General features: G+C 41.4%; 1 protein-coding gene across 1 annotated transcript in view; it reads left to right on the top strand.

Moving 5' to 3' along the window:
* Window positions 1-21,345, top strand: part of EGF (epidermal growth factor) — a 97,741-nt gene extending 76,396 nt beyond the window's left edge. The window contains 11 exon segments of the mRNA XM_088836027.1: window positions 2,111-2,227; window positions 3,525-3,587; window positions 3,590-3,649; window positions 5,642-5,764; window positions 7,082-7,150; window positions 7,153-7,225; window positions 10,562-10,732; window positions 13,849-13,966; window positions 17,909-18,014; window positions 20,361-20,431; window positions 20,434-21,345. Coding sequence (XP_088692153.1) covers window positions 2,111-2,227; window positions 3,525-3,587; window positions 3,590-3,649; window positions 5,642-5,764; window positions 7,082-7,150; window positions 7,153-7,225; window positions 10,562-10,732; window positions 13,849-13,966; window positions 17,909-18,014; window positions 20,361-20,431; window positions 20,434-20,619 — 1,157 coding nt within the window. The 3' untranslated portion in view covers window positions 20,620-21,345.
* The last annotated feature ends 555 nt before the right edge of the window (window positions 21,346-21,900 follow it).

The following is a 21,900-nucleotide window of genomic DNA, read 5'->3' as shown; positions in this document are numbered from 1 at the left end:
TGTACCACATGGCAGAGCGATTCAATCATAAAAAGTTTGTCAAATTTATTAAAACCACAGATTCTTCTAAATTCATGACTAAAATGTAAAATTCTTAATGTAGCCTGTTGAGCCCTGGAGAAACTAACTTGTATCCACCTCATCAGCCTTAGTTTGTGCCCTTCTATCCCCGCTTTTGATGGCCTTCTTCCATTACATAGGCCTTGACTGTAACTTGCAGGTGTTGCTTTCTTGACTTACAGTGCTCTTTCTAACCCCCTCCTCACCAAGTCCTGTGAATCCTTCATATCTCAACATAAGATGCTCTTTATCAGAAAGACTTTCCTAGTCTCCTGACCAGGCAATACGAGAGCTGTTTCAGCCCTCTTGGAACCCAGTATTATGTTTGATTGTGTTCATTACACATATGCTTCAGTAATTAATCATGTGAAGAAGCAGAACTCTTGTCTATATCCTCCACCACTGTATTTTTGGCCCTTGTGAGGACCTGACACATAGTAGGCATTCTGGAATGAATGAATTTTGTTAGTTCTGCTAACTGGCTGCAGTCTTTTCTAGTGTGATGAGGTTAATTCTGATACAGGCCATCACGATTTTCTTCTCCTTCATCATCCTTATCTCGATATGTATATTTCAAAATTCTCAAAAGTTTTTTTTTTTTTTAAATCACTTTTTTCTTCAAGTTCTTAAAACAACCATGTGAAGCAGACTGGACAGAAACTGTCACTGTATTTTAGAGAGGAGGCACGTGGAGCACAGGTATTTGCTCCTTCTGGAGCCAGTGGGTGGCAAAAAGAACTTGGGCTGTGGCCTACCCCCCAACTGCAAATTCATGTCCATTGCTTTTCATTGCCTGGGGGATTGCAAGTTACCAAATGATTCCTGAATCATATTCTAATTCCGCTAGTGACTTAAAATGTCTTGGGTAATTGGATGCTGTCCACCATACACTCTGAACAGCCTTGTGATTTGGGAGTTAGTCTTCCAAATAAATGCTGAATCCAATGGATAATTGATTTAGGCTGAACTTATCCATCTCAAGGAGTCATGAGTGACAGGAGGTGACCAAGCAAGCATGAAAGGCATGTGTTCCCACAAAAGAAATCTTTTCGCTCAAATGGCTAAGCAAGTCAAATGCAATTACCTGATGTCTGCATTCGCATGGGACTTGAATCCTACTTAGATCATTTAACTTTCTTTAATTTATGGGCAACTTTGGAGGGTTTCTTGACCTATTCTGTACTCAGATGAGCAAGGTTACCAGTGAAAAGACAGAAGATAGTTTATATCCTGCTGTGGTATGTCAGATACCCCCAACTCCAACAGAGAGGAGCCATTTGGAGAATGATTTCATACATAAGTAGCTAAAGGGAAAAAAAAACAAAACTTGCTCATGTTTATGGCTCAACAGGCAACTCTTTTCCCTGGGGCATTTGCACGTCAATGGAGTATGAAATGAAATGATCCATTTACAGCATTTAGTTTGTATGGTTCATGACTCTGTAAAAGTGCCTAGAGGTTTGCAAGTCACGGCATAAATCTTGATAGTAAAACATACATTTTTGACATACATGTTTTATTATATATGAAACATTATTTTAGTAAATTGACAGTAAATCCTTTTATGATGAAATCTCTTTGCCATGTTGGTACACAGACCTACTTGCTACATATTATCTTTGGGAGATAAGAATATGTTGACCCCTTCGTGATGGTTGGGAATTCTCAAATAAAGCAATACCATTTAAAAAGTTTGAGTCCATTTACTCCTAGAAATGTTATAGTTCAAGTTTGCAAATTGTTTAAAAAATTAAAAATAAGTTCACAGAAGGGTTTTGAACACCACATAATTCTTTAAGACTGAAGATTTGTTGAGAGCATGTAAACAGAAACATATGGCTTGTGGACCCTTTGATACAGATACAGATTACAGATCAACATGGTGTTTCTGTTTGGAGGCTAACCTGTCCCAGAACAGGACAAAAGTTCTAGAATGTTCTGTGGAATGCAAAGCAAAGTTCTAGAATGTTCTGTGGAATGCAAAGCATTAAAGCCCATTTTTTTCCTCTGAGATGTGAAAATAATCTGCTAGGGTTCTTGCTGTTTGCAGACAATGAAGACTGTGATGCCATGGGATGCAGTACACAGGCTGAGTGTGTTTCAGAGGGAGAGGATGTCACACGTCAGTGTTTGAAAGGATTTGCTGGAGATGGAAAACAGTGTTCCGGTAAGAGCAAAATCCAAACACACGTATCTGGAAAATAAAGACTAAAAAAGATTCTCTGAGATTGTATTGACTCAGAATCTCCAGAAGGATTTATGTTATCCTCAGTTCAGTCGCTCAGTCGTGTCCGACTCTCTGCGACCCCATGAATTGCAGCACGCCAGGCCTTCCTGTCCATCACCAACTCCCGGAGTTCACTCAAAGTCATGTCCACAGAGTCGGTGATGCCATCCAGCCATCTCATTCTCTGTCGTCCCCGTCTCCTCCCACCCCCAATCCCTCCCAGCATCAGAGTCTTTTCCAGTGAGTCAATTCGTTGCATGAGGTGGCCAAAGTATTGGAGTTTCAGCTTTAGCATCCGTCCTTCTAATGAACACCCAGGATTGATCTCCTTATTAGCTAAAAGGTAGTGGATATATGAATAGAAAAAATCGAACATTAGAGTATATGCTCTAATACATTGAGTTTATATTAGAATTCCATAATATATATAGTTGATATTAAGGAGAAGAATTTACAATTAGCTTCAGAAGCATGAATGTGAGTTCAAGTCAAATTTATAAACTCCCCAATTCCAAGAAAAACAACTTTTCCCCTCACAGGTTTAGATCATAAGTTTTAGTTTATTAAATAGGTTTTGCTGGATAGGTTTCTTTTTTAACTTTCAGTTTTATGTTGGAGCATAGCCAGTTGACAATGTTGATAGTTTCAGGTGCACAGCAGCAGAAAAACTCAGCCATACATATACATGTATCCATTCCCCCCCAAACTCACCTCCCATCCATGCTAGATCCATTTCTATTTTATTTTGATGGCCATTGTTGTAAATGTTCTTATGGTCTGAAACTCTGGCACAAAGTGATTTACTTACACATACTTAGCTAGTCAAACACTGAGAAATCTGTGAAAATTGATTCAGAAATGAACTTTATGTCCAAATGCAGGGCTTGCATTATGTTTGCAAACAGTACCTGCAAATGGCTAGATGAGTGTAGATAAGATTATACTGTTCTTTCCTACTATGGGCTTCCCTGGGTGGCTCAGACAGTAAAGACTCTGCCTGCAATACAGGAGACCAGGGTTCGATCCCTGGGTTGAAAAGATGCCCTGGAGGAGGGAATGGCTACCCACTCCAGTATTCTTGCCTGGAGAATTCCATAGACAGAGGAGCCTGGCGGGCTACAGTCCATGGGCTCACAGAGTCAGACACAACTGAGCGACTGACGCTTTCACTTTCCTACTGTAGCAGTTTATACCAGGATTGCGCACATGTTTCACTAGCTCATTGTTTTGCCCACAGACGTAGATGAATGTGAGATGGGTCTCTCAGTCTGCCCTCCCGCCTCCTCCAAGTGTGTCAATACAGAGGTGGCTATGTCTGCCAGTGCTCAGAAGGCTACCAGGGAGGTGGAATCCACTGTCTGGGTAAGAAAGCTGTGTGTGGAGGGAAGTGGGCAGGGGCGAGCCTTGGAGAATCACTGAACGCTGGGTGTGGTGGTTTGAGAAAAGACAGGGTATAACTGTGGTGATACATGTTAAGTCGAAAAGGGGAGTTGTGTGATCTGTTCAAACTGACATATTTCATTTCTTGGTAAATAGTCAAGTCCGTGCCCTTTGGCCATGACTGCACTACTTAGCGCCTACACTCTGCAGAGGCTGTTTTCCCCTCTGCCTTTCTAATTCTTTCTCTGGGGGTTGAGTGACATCAGTACCTGATCAATACTCCATACTTTGAGCCATCCTGGGGGAAACTGGACAGCGTTTTCTTTGTCACTGAATTTGGCAACTGAACTCTGGTGACCTTCAGAGCTGACATGGGTTTGTTGGAGGTCACTGCTGTGCGTGAAGATTCTGTGAAAGGGTTCACTGGCTGGCTCTCGATAAGTTCAAGCCTCTGACATTTAAATATAAGCAATGGATGATTAAGACATCTTTCATAATCCCCATCCTCTGCCAAGGTCTGGGTGTGGCTGGTTAGGTTGGGAGTTCACGTAGTAGATGTCATGTACCATTGCAGGTGCCAATAGCACAGCATCGCTGTGCAAGTGAAGACCTGACTTGAAGCCATCCTGGCCTAGTAAAATAGTTATCTCAAGTTTTATGGGGCTTTTAAAATGTCTCTTCCAGTGTTTTCTTTTCCTTCTGAAAACATGAAAATCTTTTCACGGTAAGGGGCAGATGCCCTGATAACAAACTGAAATGGCACTGCTTTCTCCCACATGTTGAGGTTAAAGATGAAATATCAGTCATAACTACTAATTTTCTGGATCTGGTTGATTTAAATCAGACCTTTATCAGATTAGTTTTGTGGAGTCCACAAACATCTATAAACGCTCTTTTAAGCACGTATTTGGCTGTCAGTCAGGAAAATGTCACTGCTCTAATTAAACAGGCTCATAGATAATTTAGACAAACAGGCTTTATATTTCATTTGCTTTGAAGAAAAAGGAAGGTATACTTTCTTGGATGTTTAAAGTCAGTATACTCTGGATTCCCACTCTATTACTCACATACGTCCTTTCATGTAGCAGAGCATTATGGCCCAGCCTGCCTGATTGGCGTGGAGTCCTCAGGCCACATAGAAACACCGAGCTTGTTCTTGTTCTCTGCACTGTCCCCCACCTTTAGAATATAATCTAAAATCAATGCAGCTGTGATAAGTAGTGAAGAAAGATGTGCATCGTAAGAGAACTGAAAATGAAGTGGGAGTTTAGAATAGGTAGAAATACCTGTTTGAGGTATCGGGAAGGACTTCATGCAGGAAGTATTATTTTGGATGACCCTGGGGGCATGAGTACATTTTATTAGGCATTTGAGTCAGTGATGCAATGATGGGAGATGTGGTTGGGGAAGATCAATGTGGCACTGATGTTTAGGAGAGGAGTAGAGGAGAGATGGGATACGGGGAATGTAGGAAGGCTACTCCTCTTACAGCAATGGAAAATTGAAGAGAGGAAGGACCTAAAGGTTATGGTGGTGATAACTGAGAATAGAAAAGATGGTAGTTGGGAAAGAAAGAGATGATTTCGTTTATATCTGTGTTAAAAAGGCAAAAATGTTTTATTTAATAGGATCTGAACTTCCAAATGTTTACCTAGAGATAGTTTACCATCTCCAACTTTCCCATGAAGCCATTTGTGCTGGGAAGTTTCCTTTCCTTCCAAGCAGTAGGGAAGCTTCCAGCCTGACATCAGGAGTTTACCTGCATGGGTATGCACCCCAGGGACCCAGTTCATCTCTCTTTCCAACATGGATAATAGAATTTTTGAATCTAAAAATGTACAGAGCTCTGAGAACATGTCATGACAGAAGTTGAAGCTGCTTCTTTTCCAGAATATTGGGTTTTTCAATTACTGTATGAGCCTCTGATCTCCTTTGCACCTCATTTTTCTCTTTCCTACTCCTTTTTCCTGGCAGATATTGATGAGTGCCGACTGGGCATGCACAGCTGTGGGGAAAATGCCACCTGCACAAATATGGAGGGAAACTACACTTGCACGCATGCTGGCAACTTGTCTGAGCCTGCACATATTTGCCCTGGTAGGTTGGTGGGTGGTTTGGATCCAAGGGGAGGGACTTGATTCAAAAAGAATCTCTACATAAGTGTGTTTTCATTAGAGCTTTGAGAAATCATTTGGTTCAATCAGGCTGGTGAGTTTCCTTTCCTGATTAGATTGATGATGGGGTCGAGAATGAAATGGTCCGAGTTTTCTTAATTTAATAGCATCTAGAATAAATCCTTTTTTATTATTCACAATGCAATATAGGTGAGAACACAGGTGGTTCTCTTTAACTATTCAGCTAATGTCCTGATTTGTAATGTTGATTTTGGGGGCCGCTGGGAGAACTTGGCAGGGCTAGACAGGTTAGGGAGGATGTCTGGACTCCTGGCATTTTGAATCACTTTCAAGGATTTTAAAGTATTACTTTAAAAAGTCAGTATTTCTTGAGCTGAATGAGAACTTTTAAAATTGTTAATTATAGTCCATTTCTGCTTCCTGAACCGCCCCCCTGAAAGAGCAGTATCTTCTCACCATCAGCACTCCAGAATGGGGAGGGGTGGTAGGAGGGTGGTGGGGAGTTGGCTTCATAGACGCCAGAAGCCAAAATCAGCTGAGTCACTGCCAGCCATTTACCCATCTCAGCTCTGCAAGCAGAAAACATCCTGAAAAAGGAAAATTCTGCACTTGTTTGGGCCTCTGGATTTTTAGTATATTATTTTCTCAAATAATTTGCTCTTCTTAGAGGTATTGAAAGACGCCTAATATTTATATAGTCAGCTACACACCCTAATGTTTTTCTTTTAAAGAGCAGTGAACCATTCAAGGGACTTTTCCACTTGGGTATCCCCTCTGTTATGGTAACATTTCCTCTCTGTCAAAGTCGCTAGTCCTGTCTTTGAGGGCTCCCCTGAAAGTTAAATTGCTTTTAGAAGCAAGTATCCTGTGGGATAAAATTTTGAGACTCCCAGGGAACTGGGGGTAATGGACTGTATAGTGGTGGGTGGTTTATAAGCCATGAAGAGAGATGGTTGCTCAGTGAGACCCTCTTAAGCTGTTGTTTTACATGGTGTGTTTTTATGGATGACAGATGGCTTTTATAATGAGATCTGTACTCAGGGTTCATACGGTCTTAGGATTGACCATTCTCTTACTTGCCTCCAATATACTCTAAGTCAAATAGTGCTGAACCTCAAGCAAGATGGCTGACTCTGTAGCAGATGCCATAAAGTCTGGTTAAGAAAGTGAAATTATTGTTCCATATGACAAATTGTTCACAGAAACTAGTTCCTGATGTTGATATCTGAAAGACTCCAGTCACTTTAGAAAGTAAAAGAAATGCCTTTGATTCTTCTAGACTCTACTCTGCCATCTCACCTTGGGAAGAATGGACACAATTTTTTGAAAAATCGTTTCCCTGAATGTCCCTGAATTTTGAAGGGTATTGCCTCAATGGTGGTAGCTGTATATATTTTGGCATTGCCAACCTATTCTCCTGCCAGTAAGTCAAACTATTTTTCTGCAGAGAAATGTTATTGCAGCCCATAACTTTTAGTGAATTCAGAAAATTTATATTGAGATTTTTCTATAGTTAAATTTTTCCATAGTGAAAAATATATGTAATTTATGTATGTAAATCTGGGCTTCCCACATGGTACAGTAATAAAGAATCCGCCTGCCCATGCAGGAGATGCAGGAAACTTGGATTCTGTGCCTGGGTCAGGGAAGAGCCTCTGGAGGAGGAAGTAGTAACCCACTCCAGTATTCTTTCCTGAAGATGAACAGAGGAGCCCAGTGGGCTTACAATCCATGGGGTCACAAAGAGTCTGACATGACTGAGCACACACACACATATGTAAATCTGTATTTACATATATATAATGTGTGTATTACACTCTTCCTGAATATTTCACACACACCCCAGGTGTCAGTGGCAAATATAAAATTTAAGGAATTGGGTGATTTCCCCTCTGACTTAAATAACTTGATGTTACTACTGCTGCAGTCTGGAAATTAAACTGAGAGAATTTCTTAAAACTTCTATTTTTATGCCAATTAGATGGGGAGTATCAATGCTATGTTTCTAAATTTTAAAAAGTGTTACAAAAAGTCACACTGGGCTTCCATCTTTCTGCCTTTACATCCTAATAGTTGGTATTTACATCTTTGTTGTTCAGTTCAGTTCGGTGTTGTTCAGTTCAGTTCAGTTCAGTTCAGTCGCTCAGTCGTGTCTGACTCTCCGCGACCCCATGAATCACAGCACGCCAGGCCTCCCTATCCATCACCAACTCCCGAAGTTCACTCAAACTCATGTCCACAGAGTCGGTGATGCCATCCAGCCATCTCATTCTCGGTCGTCCCCTTCTCCTCCCACCCCCAACCTTTCCCAGCATCAGAGTCTTTTCCAGTGAGTCAACTCGTTGCATGAGGTGGCCAAAGTATCGCAGTTTCAGCTTTAGCATCAGTCCTTCCAATGAACACTGATAAATGCGGCCATGGCTACCTTTGCTCTGCCTTTGTCCCCAAGATGGTTTTGGTGGGTTATGTGTCAGCCTGAGAGGGCATTCAAGGACGCCCTGGAACTCGGAGGTGCTCCCACCACACTCACTCAGAAACTGTGCCCCTCAGTCTTTAGTAAAATAACCACACCCAGAAGATCTAGTTCTGTATCAAATCTTACTTTTAGTAACTTTTATAATCTGAAGGCAATCTGAGGGAGTGGATAGATACTGAAAAATAAATAGGTCTCTCCTGGCTGGCCTCTTGACTCAGTGATAATTTTCTCTGTGCCTAATGATGGAGTGAGAGAATACTTTGATCCTCAAGAGTAGATGCTGTAAGCTTAAAAGCTTTGATTATTAATAATAATTAGTAGAAACATAGTCTAAATTACTAGAATAAATTACATTCTGTGATGAAGAATATGGCCTTGCATTAGAAATCACATCATCCTGACAAAAAATAGTGGAAAATGTTCGTGAATATTAGCAAAAATGACTCAGTCCTAATAGAAATCTGTTTTCATAACTGCCATTCCCTAGCCGTGTGACACAAATTATGTAACTCCTCTGCATCTCACTTTCCTCATCTGTAAAATGGAAATCTACCATTGAGAACAAAACAAAAGTGCCAAGTGTTCAATTGCTAAGTCATGTCTGACTCTTTGCAACCCCATGGACTGCAGCACGCCAGGCTCCCCTGTCCTACACTGTCTCCTGGAGTTTGCTCGAATTCATATCCCTTGAGTTGGTGATGCTATCTAACTATCCCAGTATCAGAAACATAAGGTGTATAACAAATGCTAGTTCCTTTCCCTTCTGTCTCTGAAAGTGACTTGCCAAAGCTCCTATGACTAACTCAAGGTACAACTAGGACTAGACTTGAGATCTCTTCTGGGGCTTCATCCGTGCAGCAGATGCTTGATTCATCTAAAGCTTGTCCCTTGCTGCCTCTTCCCATCATGGGGGCTGATGTCAGTTCTCTGTGTATTCATTCCTTCATCTCCTTCTGGAATAAAGTGAGGGCATGGGTATATAGTTAGTGGATCCAGGGCCAAGGGGAAGAAATTCCTAACAAGTGAACATCACAAAATGTTTAATAGACAATTTTTAAAGTTCATGCTCTTTCAAAGAATAATTAATTCTACTCAAGATCCTGAGAGGTTCTGGAAGCATGCATTCCCAGTAGATGGCAGCATTGTTTCATTTACTTTCGCATAAAAGTTCACAGCATGTGTTGGTTGCTGACAGTGTTAGTCATTCTGTCCTGTCTCGTGTCTTGGACTTGTTGAGACCCCATGGACTGTAGCCTGCCAGGCTTCTCTGTCCATGGGATTCCCCAGGCAAGAATACTGGAAAAGGTAGCCATTCCCTTCTTCAAGTTATCTTCGCAACCAGGGATCGAACCCAGGTCTCCATTGCAGGCCGATACTTTACCTACTGTCTGCCACCAGGGAAGCCCCATATGAACAACAATAATTCCAGTAACAGTTTCACTAATGAACAGCAGGATGTTGGTGAATGCCTCTTTTCCCTCCACTTAGTTTTTCTCTCTTGAAGAAGGTAAGTAAGTGCTTCTTGTTACCATTGAGACCTTTTGGATCTATGACTTTTAAGAAAAAAAGTAAGAAAAATGGTTTCCTCTGCTTCCTGTTCAGAGGCTACTCACATTCTTTTATAACCTGGTCTCAAGTAAAAGACTCTGCTTTCAAATTCTTCCTTCCTTTGACTTATATTGATTGCAATCTGGCCAAACATTTGTTTGAAAACTCCCTTTGCTCCTAGGGCAGGGTTGCTTTGTGTTGGTCTTAGAGAGAGAGGCAGTTGTTCTTTTAACAGAAATTGATCTTTAATCAGTGTTCTGCAGTGCCTTATAGAGGTGGTATGCAAATAATCCCAAATCAATCCCAGGGCCAACAGACCAATGGGGGAAGTCTATGCTGCATTAACTTGTAAATCAGAGTGCTTTCAACTGACTCGTTTGGCTTCCCTGGTATCTCAGTGGTAAAGAAACTGCCTGCCGGTGCAGGAGACACGGTTCGATCCTTGGCTCGGGCAGATCCCCTGAAAAAGGAAATGGCAACCCATTCCAATATTTCTTGCCTGGAAAATCCCATGGACGGAGGAGCCTGGTGGGCTGCAGTCCATGGGCTTGCAAGAGTGGGACACAGCTGAGTGACTGAACAACAGCAGCAACTGACCCCTGATGGATTTTCCAGATTCTTCCCTAAATATGAGGCTGCAGTGTAGAGGTTGAGAGATGACTGGATAGTGAGTATAAAAATATCAGTGTTTCTGGCCATGGCTCACTGCTGACCTCTGTTTGTGTGTTGTCACGGCTGTCCCATCGGCTACACTGGGAAGTGATGTGAGTATGTAGACTTCGGTGGGTGGGATCTGCACTATGTTGGCCACGGGCAGCGGCGGAACATCAACCCAGTGGCTATCTGCTGGGTGGTGCTGCCTTTCCTGATGCTCCTGGGGCTGTGCAGAGCTCACTACTACTACAGGTGATTTTGCTTCCACTGGAACTTTCCACCTCCTTCGAGCTCCTCCCAGGGGCTCTTGGAGATGAGCTTCTTCTACATACTTATGTCATTTAAAAACTGGAAGAAGAGTAAAAAGAAAACAAAACAAAAAGAAATGATCCAGAGTTTCACTGCTCTAAAATATCCGTGGTTTTATTGTTCCTTTTCAGTCTTTGTCCGTAGACCTGTGTAGTTTATTGGGTAGCTATTTAACATCATGCATTTTTATGCTCCACCTTTTTCTTTTAGTATCAAAGGCTTCCCCTCACCCCATCCCCAGCCTGTGTAACTGTAATTTTTCATCCATCCTGTCCATTGAGTTGATTTCCCACAAAATATTAACTTCTGTTTAAGAAAATCAGTATCTTCCCTAAATTGGAAGGAAGTTTCTGGTTCTTGGAGTTTGTGTTTTTAATCATTTCCAATTAAAAGCTTAGAACTGTGGAATAATCGTATTTACATATTTATTACACACAAAAAAAACCCCCACTACATTGGGCATCACATTGTTTGCTTATTTTCCACTTTCTTAAAAAGTAGGCCAGCGTCATCCACTGTCCTCAATACTGAAAAGCATTTTATGCACTATTGTAGTTTGGGTAATTTAGGGCTTAATAAATGATTTCAGTTCTTATTGTTATAATTTTCCAAGAACTGTAAGCTTCCCCAAGGAGTCCCACATTCCAAACCCTTTTCTATCTTGAGACACAGGATTCATGGGCAAAAATTTGACATTTTAATTCAGTGGTCCGTCAGTAAACTTTGTACTTTTTAGCCTAGTGTTCAATCAATGTGTTGGATGTTTGTAGACAGAATCCTGAATAATCAGCTGTTCATCCATTGGACAGAATGTTTGGCAAATACTGTAAGAAAAAAAAATGGAAGAAAGAAACTTAAGTCCACATGTACTATAATTATTAAGTTCTTTTTTTCTTATTCTGTGGACTATAACATAGTAAGATTCTCTTGGGATCAAATTAAAACTGCCAGCTTAAATGTTGCCACATCACTGATGCATACCAGTAAATACAACTCCGGCACTGAGTTTGTCAGTTAGGTGTGTTAAGCAATTTTCTTTAAAGAGACAAAATCAGTTATTCCTCCTTTTGTATCAGTCTCGCCTGTCTTATTTAGATTAACTGTCCAAACACTATTTGTTTTGTGTATCTCTGAAAAGGCTATTTGTGAAACTAAATAATTTTTTAAAGTATGGTAGTGTAATTACTTCATGAAACTTGATTTCTTGAAAGGCCTGCTTTGTAAGAAAATCAACAGGAAGTAGTACGTTCCACAAACTATACCTTGAAACTTTGGAACTGTTTATATTAACCACTTCAATTGTTCTCCTTGATGCCTTTGGTTAAAAATAATAACCCACACCATTTCCCAGTGGTTTCCATCTGTTACATGGAATTCACAGCTCCTGGGATGGGCTTCCAGAGCAGCCCCTATCTTCCTATTGCCCTTCCTCAGATGGGAAGATGGGAAGATCCCCTGGAGAAGGGAAAGGCTCCCCACTCCAGTATTCTGGCCTGGAGAATTGCATGGACTCTAAAGTCCATGGGGTTGCCAAGAGTTGGACACGATTGAGCAATTTTCACTTTCAGATGGGCAGACAGGCCTGTGTGGCTGAGGGTTGCACTCCCAAAGGGAACTGAGCTGCCATCTACCTTGAAGTAGTAGCACTATTTGGGAATCTTGACGCTGGCTGGTGTCTTCCCCACCGCCTTTCCTTCATTGCCTTCCCTTAGATGGCTGCTCAGATGTGATGAACCTGCCTCTCTTCCTCTTGAGGCTGGGCTCTGAGGACAGGGGTCCCTGTTAGATTGCCTTTCCTTTTAACCCCTCCCCTAGGGCATGACACCATGCTTAGCATAGACCTGGATGGAGCCTAGGCTTTATATCTGTTGATTGAAAGCAAAACAAAACAAAGCACAACAGGAGAGTTATGAGTTGAGCTTAATCTGGAGCAAAATGAAGACTACAGCTCAGGAGACAGCAGTTCAGATAGCTCTGAGAAACTTCTCCAAAGAGGTAGGGGGGATCGTCAGAATATATGTGATCTTGGTGAAGGCAGGGGGAGTACGTGTGATCAAGCACATATTTTTTTGCAGAAGGTTGGGGGCGGGAGGAGAAGGGGACGACAGAGAATGAGATGGCTGGATGGCATCACCGACTCGATGGACATGAGTTTGAGTGAACTCCGGGAGTTGGTGATAGACAGGGAAGCCTGGCATGCTGTGATTCATGGGGTCACAAAGAGTCGGACACGACTGAGCGACTGAACTGAACTGAACTGATTGCTAGTCATGAGGAGCAAACATCATCATGAAGAATTTTAGTATTTTTCTAGGTACAGGGAGACGCAAGAATTTGGTTCATAAAATCTTTTCCTGAAAAATTTTTAACTCTCTGAAGATGTGTCCTGCCAGGTTTTCCCAGAGCACTGAGTGCTTCACTTCTGCTCTTCACCCTGAACCCCTTTCAGGGGATGTTGAAGGTCAGCAGCTTCAGCAGCTCATGACTTAATCCTTATAGAGGTAGATGGCGCGTGCCAATTTGTAGTTGGCCCATCATTGTGACCTAGCCCCTGGGCTGCCCTTGGTAGCCTATGCCTTGGGTACAGCTCTACTATCTTCCAGTGCCACTGGCTTCACTTATAAAATGGAGTTAATACTGTGCATGTCACACAATTGCTGTGATAGTGTTTCTATAGGCACGCCCCTCTCTACAAATTCGAAGTCCATTTAAGCAGAGATTTGTTGTTTTTCTATGGCTATGTCTCAAGTACTAGCACAGGGCCTAGGATATACTTAGTGCTCAGGTGGTATATCCATGAATGCATGCGTGAGGGCCCCTGCCTCCCATGCCCTCCTCCTCCCTTCTCACAGTACCTTGCAAATAGTGAAATATAATCATAAAATAATGCAGCAAAGAAGGCTTTAAAACCCAAAGTTATGCTCCTAGTTTCCTTAATACTTCTCTTCTCTCATCCATCTTAGGTACCTAAATTTCAGTAACAAAAGTAATTGTCTGACCATTGCTGAATGGGCTACTGTTTTGTTTTGAGATCGTCTCACATTTTGGCTTTATTGCAGGACTCAGAAGCGGCTATTGAAAAATCCAAAGAATCCTTGTGAAGAACCGAGCGAAGATGTGATCCATAGCAGGCCTGCAGATGGCGAGGCTGGGATGACTTCTTGCTCCCAACCTTGGGTAATGTAACCAAAGTACATGAAGCAAGAAATTGGCTTTATATTAATCCCAGTTCATTTTTCTCATTTTTGCTGAGTTGAGAGAGACTGGAACCTATTATAACTTCCAGCTGGTGTTAATATTACCCAATGCCACAACAACTGGGAGGTCCTGGGTGGGCAGTGGGGCTGGGGGAATTGTGTCCTGAATTAATCAGACAAGCTAAACTAGTGCCATAATGTAATGGCCCAAGACATTTATGGGATCCTTTTTTCTATCATGTACTTTCTTGCTATAACTTGGCTTTTTATATGTTTGTGAACAGTCTTTCCCAATTTTTAGGTGATCCCTTTCAGATGGATGTCTTACAAACTGAAGATTATGCTCCTAATTTTCTTAAAACTTCTTTTCTTACACACTTTTTAAGTCCTTAAACTTCACCAGCAAAACAGTTTGCCAACTTTAGCAAATAAAAATACAGAACACCTAGTTAAATTCATACTAATACTGAAAGTTCAATTTTAAATTCAAATATTCCTAGGTATCCTGTATTTTATCTGACAACTCTGTATATTTTCCAAAAAGCATAGTAACTGCAAAGTTCAAAATGCTTTATAGATCGTCCTCTTTAGTCACTGATCTTGGAACACTAGAGGGCAGACATGGGACAAGTTCTCTTGCAATGGTTGGGATTTCCATTTCCAGGATCCTGTCAGAGACACGTTGACTGGTTCAGTGTGTGTTGTTGGTATCATTTGTGGTATATATTGTGGAAGAAGCTGGAATACTTGGCAGGCCCATGGGGAAGTGAAACCTGTGGCACATAGAGAAAAGCTTATTAAGGGGGTTTGGAGGGTAAAAGGCATCATTTGGGGTCCTTTCCATATTGCATTTTCCTGCCTCTACCTCATACGATTTCAGAGAATAGCTTCCCTGTGGCTGCGCTTTTGATGGACAAGCAACCATCTGTCTCTGCCCGTTGTAGGCATTCAGTGTGTACTTATTTTTTGGTTGAACTTGAGTAGTAGTAGTAGTTCAGTCACTCAGTTGTGTCCGACTCTTTGCGACCCCATGAATCGCAGCACGCCAGGCCTCCCTGTCCATCACCAACTCCCGGAGTTCACTCAAACTCATGTCCATCGAGTTGGTGATGCCATCCAGCCATCTCATCCTCTGTCGTCCCCTTCTCCTCCTGCCCCCAATCCCTCCCAGCATCAGAGTCTTTTCCAATGAGTCAACTCATCGCATGAGGTGGCCAAAGTATTACAGTTTCAGCTTTAGCATCAGTCCTCCCAATGAACACCCAGGACTGATCTCCTTTAGAATGGACTGGTTGGATCTCCTTGCAGTCCAAGTGACTCTCAAGAGTCTTCTCCAGCACCACAGTTCAAAAGCATCAATTCTTCAGCGCTCAGCTTTCTTCACAGTCCAACTCTCACATTCATACATGACCACTGGAAAAACCACAGCCTTGACTAGACATACCTTTGTTGGCAAAGTAATGTCTCTGCTTTTTAATATGCTGTCTAGGTTGGTCATAACTTTCCTTCCAAGGAGTAAGCATCTTTTAATTTCATGGCTGCAATCAGCATCTGCAGTGATTTTGGAGCCCCCCAAAATAAACTCTGACACTGTTTCCACTGTTTCCCCATATATTTCCCATGAAGTGATGGGACCAGATGCCATGAGTACAGAAATGCAATAAGAAATGAGGATTCTGACTTTGCTCTTCTACCAACTGGCTAATTTTCAGCAAGTCACTTAACCCCTGTTTCCTCATCAGGACTCCATGGTGTTTGGATTACATGGGCTGTAAGATCCCTTCTGTTTCTAGTGACTCCCTAAATGTGTGGTTCTGGGTGAACTTAGAACCTTAGAGGACATCTGAAATGTCCTCAGATCTGTGAAGCTTCGTGACTCGTGGAATCCTTAATTACCCTGATCTCATTCTTAGTCTATCTGGTACTTCCTTCAGGTTTTAGGTAGCAAGTTTAGTTCACTTTATTTAAATCATAGGAGAGAAGGAAAAATGCAATCTCTGTGTATCTTCTTATTTAAAAACTCAGAGACACTTGTCGCTGTCGTGAGCAGCATATGGACACAGGGCCATGGTGAGAGGCTGACCCTCAGCGGTCAGAACCATCTTGACACCAACTGCTGCTGCGGGCATCAGTGAGAATGGGAGGGAGCACCTGAACGAGGAGGAGAAGCAGCAGAAACAAATTTGGTTCCATCAGCTGCCTTCCCCAATGCAGGCCCGAATCCTGGAGCCCATGTTCTTCTATCAGAGAGGCATGTGGTTGGAAAATTTGCAGTGCAGAGGGCTGAAGTCTGGCGTGAGCCAGACAACTGAGTGTCATTTCTGCTTTGGCCCAGCCTCTTCGTTCATTCATTTCTCCACGCTTCCCTGGTAGCATATTGGACACTTCCTGACCTGGGGGGCTCATCTTCTGGTGTCATATCTTTTTGCCTTTTTGCACTGTTCATGGGGTTCTTATGGCAAGAATACTGGAGTGGTTTGCCATTCGCTTCTCCAGTGAGAAAAATGGGCATGTGCCCTTAAACAGTGGGTCATGTATGAATTTTGCATTGTGTTACTGCAGGAGACTATTGATGAGCAGGTGGTGGCAAGGATGCTTAGTGTTGTAGAAAATAAGAAAATGAAAATGTGTTCAGGGGATTCACCATTCTCTCACCAATATTTCTTTCCTTAATCAACCACTCATTCTTCCTATACTTTTCTCAAAAAGAAATACGGTCAAGGAAACTTTTTTTTTCTTTTCTTCACTATATTTCTGAGTTATGAGCTCATTATGTGGAGGGCCCATTTCTGAACCAATGGAGCATAATCAACCAGAGCCTTGGGGCCACCTCGCTGCTGGATTGGCAAGGAAGGACTTGACCAAACTGCATCCTTCATCCTGGGGCATGGGGTAACTTCTTTTCTTTCCTTTTATCTTTGACCTATTAATACTTTAATCTCTAATCTTGTGTGAAAGTGAAAGTTGCTCAGTCACGTCCGACTCTTTGTGAACCCATGAACTATATGGTCCATGGAATTCTCCAGGCCAGAATACTGGAGTGGGTAGCTGTTCCCTTCTCCAGGGGACCTTCCCAACCCAGGGATCAAACCCAGGTCTCCCTCATTGCAGGCAGATTCTTTACCAGCTGAGCCACGAAGGAAGCCCAAGAATACTGGAGTGGGTAGCCTATCCCTTCTCCAGTGGATCTTCCTGACCCAGGAATTGGACTGGGGTCTCCTGCATTGCAGATGGATTCATCTCATGTGAATGTGAGCCAATTAACTCTGGTCAGCCTGCATTGCAAGTGCCCAATCAAATGTGGACAGTACAAACAATGACATAAATAATAATTCTGTTGACCAAGGAGAAATAATGTTTTCTGGGCCTGTCTTTTAGAATTTTGGTTCCCAAGGTGTTTAAGCATGAGAAGACATTTCATGGATCCCTGAAAAATAGTAGCTGTATTTATGAGTGCTTATTAGTCACTAATGAGCCCAAATTATTCAGACCTTGGTATCATATTTAGGTGAATTTTATTAACTAAGCACCTACACACATATTTGGAAAGTTGGAGCAGATACATGTAAGAGGCATTATTTATCTGGTTTATGGGCAACCTTTAGACCTCTTGTAGATTCATGGGTTGCTTATGGGAAAAAGTAGTCCCTAGGGATCCATGGCCCAAAAGTTGGGATTCCAGAATTAGAACAGATTCTTCAGTAAAGGAATTAGTAGTGCCTAGTTGCTTTAACGGAGTGTAGCATAAGGCTTCTCACTGAAAACTGAACCCTTCACTAGCCAGAGAAACAAATTTGATAGGGCCTTCCTTTCGGCTTTCCCCTCCTATAGGATGAACATTACAAAGCCACAGGCTTTAATGTATGCTGAGATAATTTATGGATTTTAACAGTGTTCTCTCTCTCCCTTTTGTTCTCTGCAGTTTGTGGTTGTAAAGGAACATCAAAACCTCGGGAATGGGAGTCCACCCGAGGCCCTCAAGGAAGGCCTGGCAGCCGATGTTGGCCAGTTTTCCCCCCTGGATCCTGGTGAATGATTATCTTTATCTGGATCTTGACGTTTCCCTGATTGTGGAAAGTCTCATCTGTGCACAGAAGCAATAGTGAAATTGTATAAGCTATGTGAGCAACTGGCTGTACTGGAACGCCATAGAGCTTAGAGAAATATATTTGGACCAGAATCCTGTCTTGTGTGAGGTTACCACATTCACTCAAAACTCTGGTCACAGAGCAGTCTGCTAGATCCCTTTAAGCAAGCACACAGTGAGTGCCACCTTATTCTGAATTACATTGGAGTTTGAGGTCATCCTTGGGGTTAGGAATCTATATTGGCTGCTGTCAGTATGGTTCCAGCGAAATTGCAAATGACTCCAAGAAAATGTGTTTCATGTTCTAGAATAAAGGGTTCTTGTGAATTTAACTTGATCTGGGGATTCTCCTAGGGATTGAGGGCTATTTAAGTCTTATTAGGGTCTAGCCCTCAGCCAGATGCCTGGCCATCTGTGAAATCCAGTCAGACCCCTAGAAGAGAGGCATAAAATCAACTCACCTTTTCAGGCTGTTGTGGAACTCAATCTGCTTCAGGTAAAAATGGAGTTAGATATGATTTGACATAATACTTTTACCAAGAGTTGCATTATGATAAGTTTCTTGGGCTTGGGTCTTAGATATATATCATAGTCATATTTCTTAACTCATAGGACAAGGTTGAATATGCTTTGTATCATAAACCTTTAGAAAGGTCCAAAAAAACTTTGAGACAATAGTTTCTCTGCTCATGAGAGGCACTTCAGCCCCACTTATATTTTCTGATATTTGCCCTTCATAAATACACTGATTACCATTCTCTCCTCCTAGAACTTCCTTGTAGAGAGAACACTGGTTTCTTGTTTTGAAAAACTCACTCCAAACCCCACTGTCATTCATGTTGCCGTGTAACCCAGGTTCAGTATGACTTTATTTCCTAATTTGAGGAAGGCTCTGAATACTAGTATACTTCAGAATTGGACATTAAAACTACAGTAAATATTTTACATATTATACATATATATTAATAACATAAAATATATACTATATATAATATTTATTGTAGTTTTAATATGTGTTGTTAAACCTGGATAATGAAAATATTTGGCATTTTCAAAAATTGCTTAGGGTTTTGTTATTTTTGAAAGCAGTGGAATACCTTATGTAGTACTTTTTCTTGAGGAGCTAAAAGCAAATAATTTTTTGGTATGAAAGTAATCTTCTTTAGAGGTACATAAGACTTTGATGCTAGGGAAGGTTGGGGGCGGGAGGAGACAGGGACGACAGAGAATGAGATGGCTGGATGGCATCACCGACCCGACGGACTTGAGTTTGAGTGAACTCCGGGAGTTGGTGATGGACAGGGAGGCCTGGTGTGCTGTGATTCATGGGGTCACGGAGAGTCGGACACGACTGAGTGACTGAACTGAACTGAACTGATAGTGTAATTTTGCAAATGAAAGAGTATGGTTAAGCCCAGAAAACACCGAGGACTCCGTTAGCTGAGTATTTTCTGTAATAAATTAGAGTCTCTCTCTTTCTGCTCATTCTGTGGCAAACAGTCTGACCCATTCTGTATAAGCCACTCATATACCTGTCTCCAATACGAGTCATCATATCCCCAATCATGTCTAGCCAGCTCGTAAATGTTTAATACCTGTTATGAAAGAACATGTAGAGATTGGAGGTGGGGAGGTAGAGTGGAAAATGAGATAAAAGCTCAAGATTGGCTCTGAACCAATTCTTTCTCTACTCCTGGAAAACCCATTAAACCACAAGCGCAGTCCATGGGGTCACTAAGGGTCAGACACGACTGAGCGACTTCACTTTCACTTTCATCCATTGGAGAAGGAAATGGCAACCCACTCCAGTGTTCTTGCCTGGGGAATCCCAGGGACGGGGAGCTTGGTGGGCTGCCGTCTGTGGGGTCACACAGAGCCGGACACGACTGAAGTGACTCAGCAGCAGCAGCAGCAGCATACTAGTAGCACCTCCAAAGTTACTTATTCACTGAACTAAACCAACATCAACTGGTACAGGTTAAGGGTAGAATACCAGCCAGGGAATAGGAATGCAACTGCATTTAAAACCTGAGCTCTGTTTTCAAGTCATTTTTGGGCCAAATGGAAAGAGAGAAAACTAAATAGCAATGTCAGGTAGCACAGTCCTTTGAATCATCTTAACTAACCGAAACTATTTTAATTTGTAAAAAATTGGGTTCAGAATGGCTTGAGAATAGGTTCATTTGTAGCTCATATTTCAGGTCTACTTTCCAACCACTCTTAGGGTCTTGTTTGCTGGACACTGTAAGTGATGGGAATACTGAAATGTCTTTTATCTGTTGTATAGTGTCCTTGGAACAGTCATCATGGAGAATGGAGCCCCAGATGTATATGGGCACAGAACACATACTGGAATGATGAATGGAAGCTGTATCGCATCATCCAATGATAGAGGCTCTGGTGACCAGGGGATGAAGTGTAGCTTTCATCTTGTCTCTGAAGGGGCACGATCCATTGCTGAGGGGATTGAGAAATCCTGTCCTCTCCCATCAGCTTTCCCTTTGTGGCAACAAAGGTCTCCACAGCAAATGGAGCTGACTCAGTGAAAACTTGAATTAAAAGTAAGACCGTGAGAAATAAACTGTATTGACAGACAGTAATACTTCCTTTTAAACGTAGAGGAAAAATACAGATTTTCTGTCTATAATCTCCACAACAGATCACCTGCTCAGCGTTGAAGGCAAATATATATGGTACTTTGCTTCTTCTTTCAAGTAGTCTTACTGCAGACTTTCGAGTAAAGTAAACTGGAGAATTATTGGTGTCTCATTAGACACCAAAATGGGGAAGTAGTGCTTTATAAATTGTGTTCGAGTGTTCAGTAATTAATACAAATTTTTTTCCTTCCCAGAAGAAATCTGGGGTTAAAGCAATCAATCATACTGGTTTGGTCAGTTATAATTTCTTTTATTTGGACAGAACATTTAGCTCAATCTTATGAAGTGGTTAGAATATTAAAATTATTGTTATAATACATTGAAGGCATTTAACATCTTCGGCGTGGTCCATGATAGTAATTTTGCAGAATGAATTTTGATGAATTATGAAAAATCTACTAACTTAGAACCTTATTTCTTCAAAATTACATGGCTTATTTTTTCTACTTTAAAATCTTTGAAGGAAAACTTTTAAACCATTACCCAAGAGATTTCTCTGTTTCTGTCATTACTATCATTTTCCCCACAGAATTTTTTTCTTCTAATGAAAATGGTAAATTCCCCCTCTGTATGTTTGCACTGAATTTTTACTTATTTTCAAACTATGAGATTGTAAGCAGATTGCCTGATTTATTTTTATTTTGGACAGCAATCAATTTTCTTCTAATTATTTAAATAAAACCAGTGCATAACATAAACATCTTAGTGTATACCTGGTTAAGTAATAAATTATAGTTTAAAGGGATGTTAGAGTTAAAGCAAAGTGGTTTGACTAACTTGCTATTGTTACTTTAAGCAAAACATATTTGAAACCTTTCTCTCTGTTATAAAATAAAATTTCACAAGGTATTCCAATTAAAGATCATTCTTGGAGCCAAGACATTGTTATTACAAATTACACAACTTAATACAGTTATATGTGGATCATTTGGGGCTTTGGATTATTCAATTTATGCATTAACACTAGTCCCTTTGCTTGTCTTGTTTTTCCTTTCTCTTGAACTCCTTGAACTTTGGTTATACCAGAAGTCAGCATGAAAAGCAGTTGAAGCACATCTCAAGTAGATACTTCTTAAAAGTTTTGGTAAAGATTTCGTGGGGCGAGAATAAAATGTTAGTTAATTACTCAGCATGATCCTTTCCTCTAGTTAATTCAGATTTTTTTGCATT

The sequence above is a fragment of the Moschus berezovskii genome, chromosome 5 (assembly GCF_049115385.1).
Source record: "Moschus berezovskii isolate FMDL1 chromosome 5, NW_MosBer_1.0, whole genome shotgun sequence".
Classification (NCBI taxonomy): Eukaryota; Metazoa; Chordata; class Mammalia; order Artiodactyla; family Moschidae; genus Moschus; species Moschus berezovskii.
Note: the sequence above shows the minus strand (reverse complement) of the source record. Positions and strands in the feature narration are given on the sequence as shown.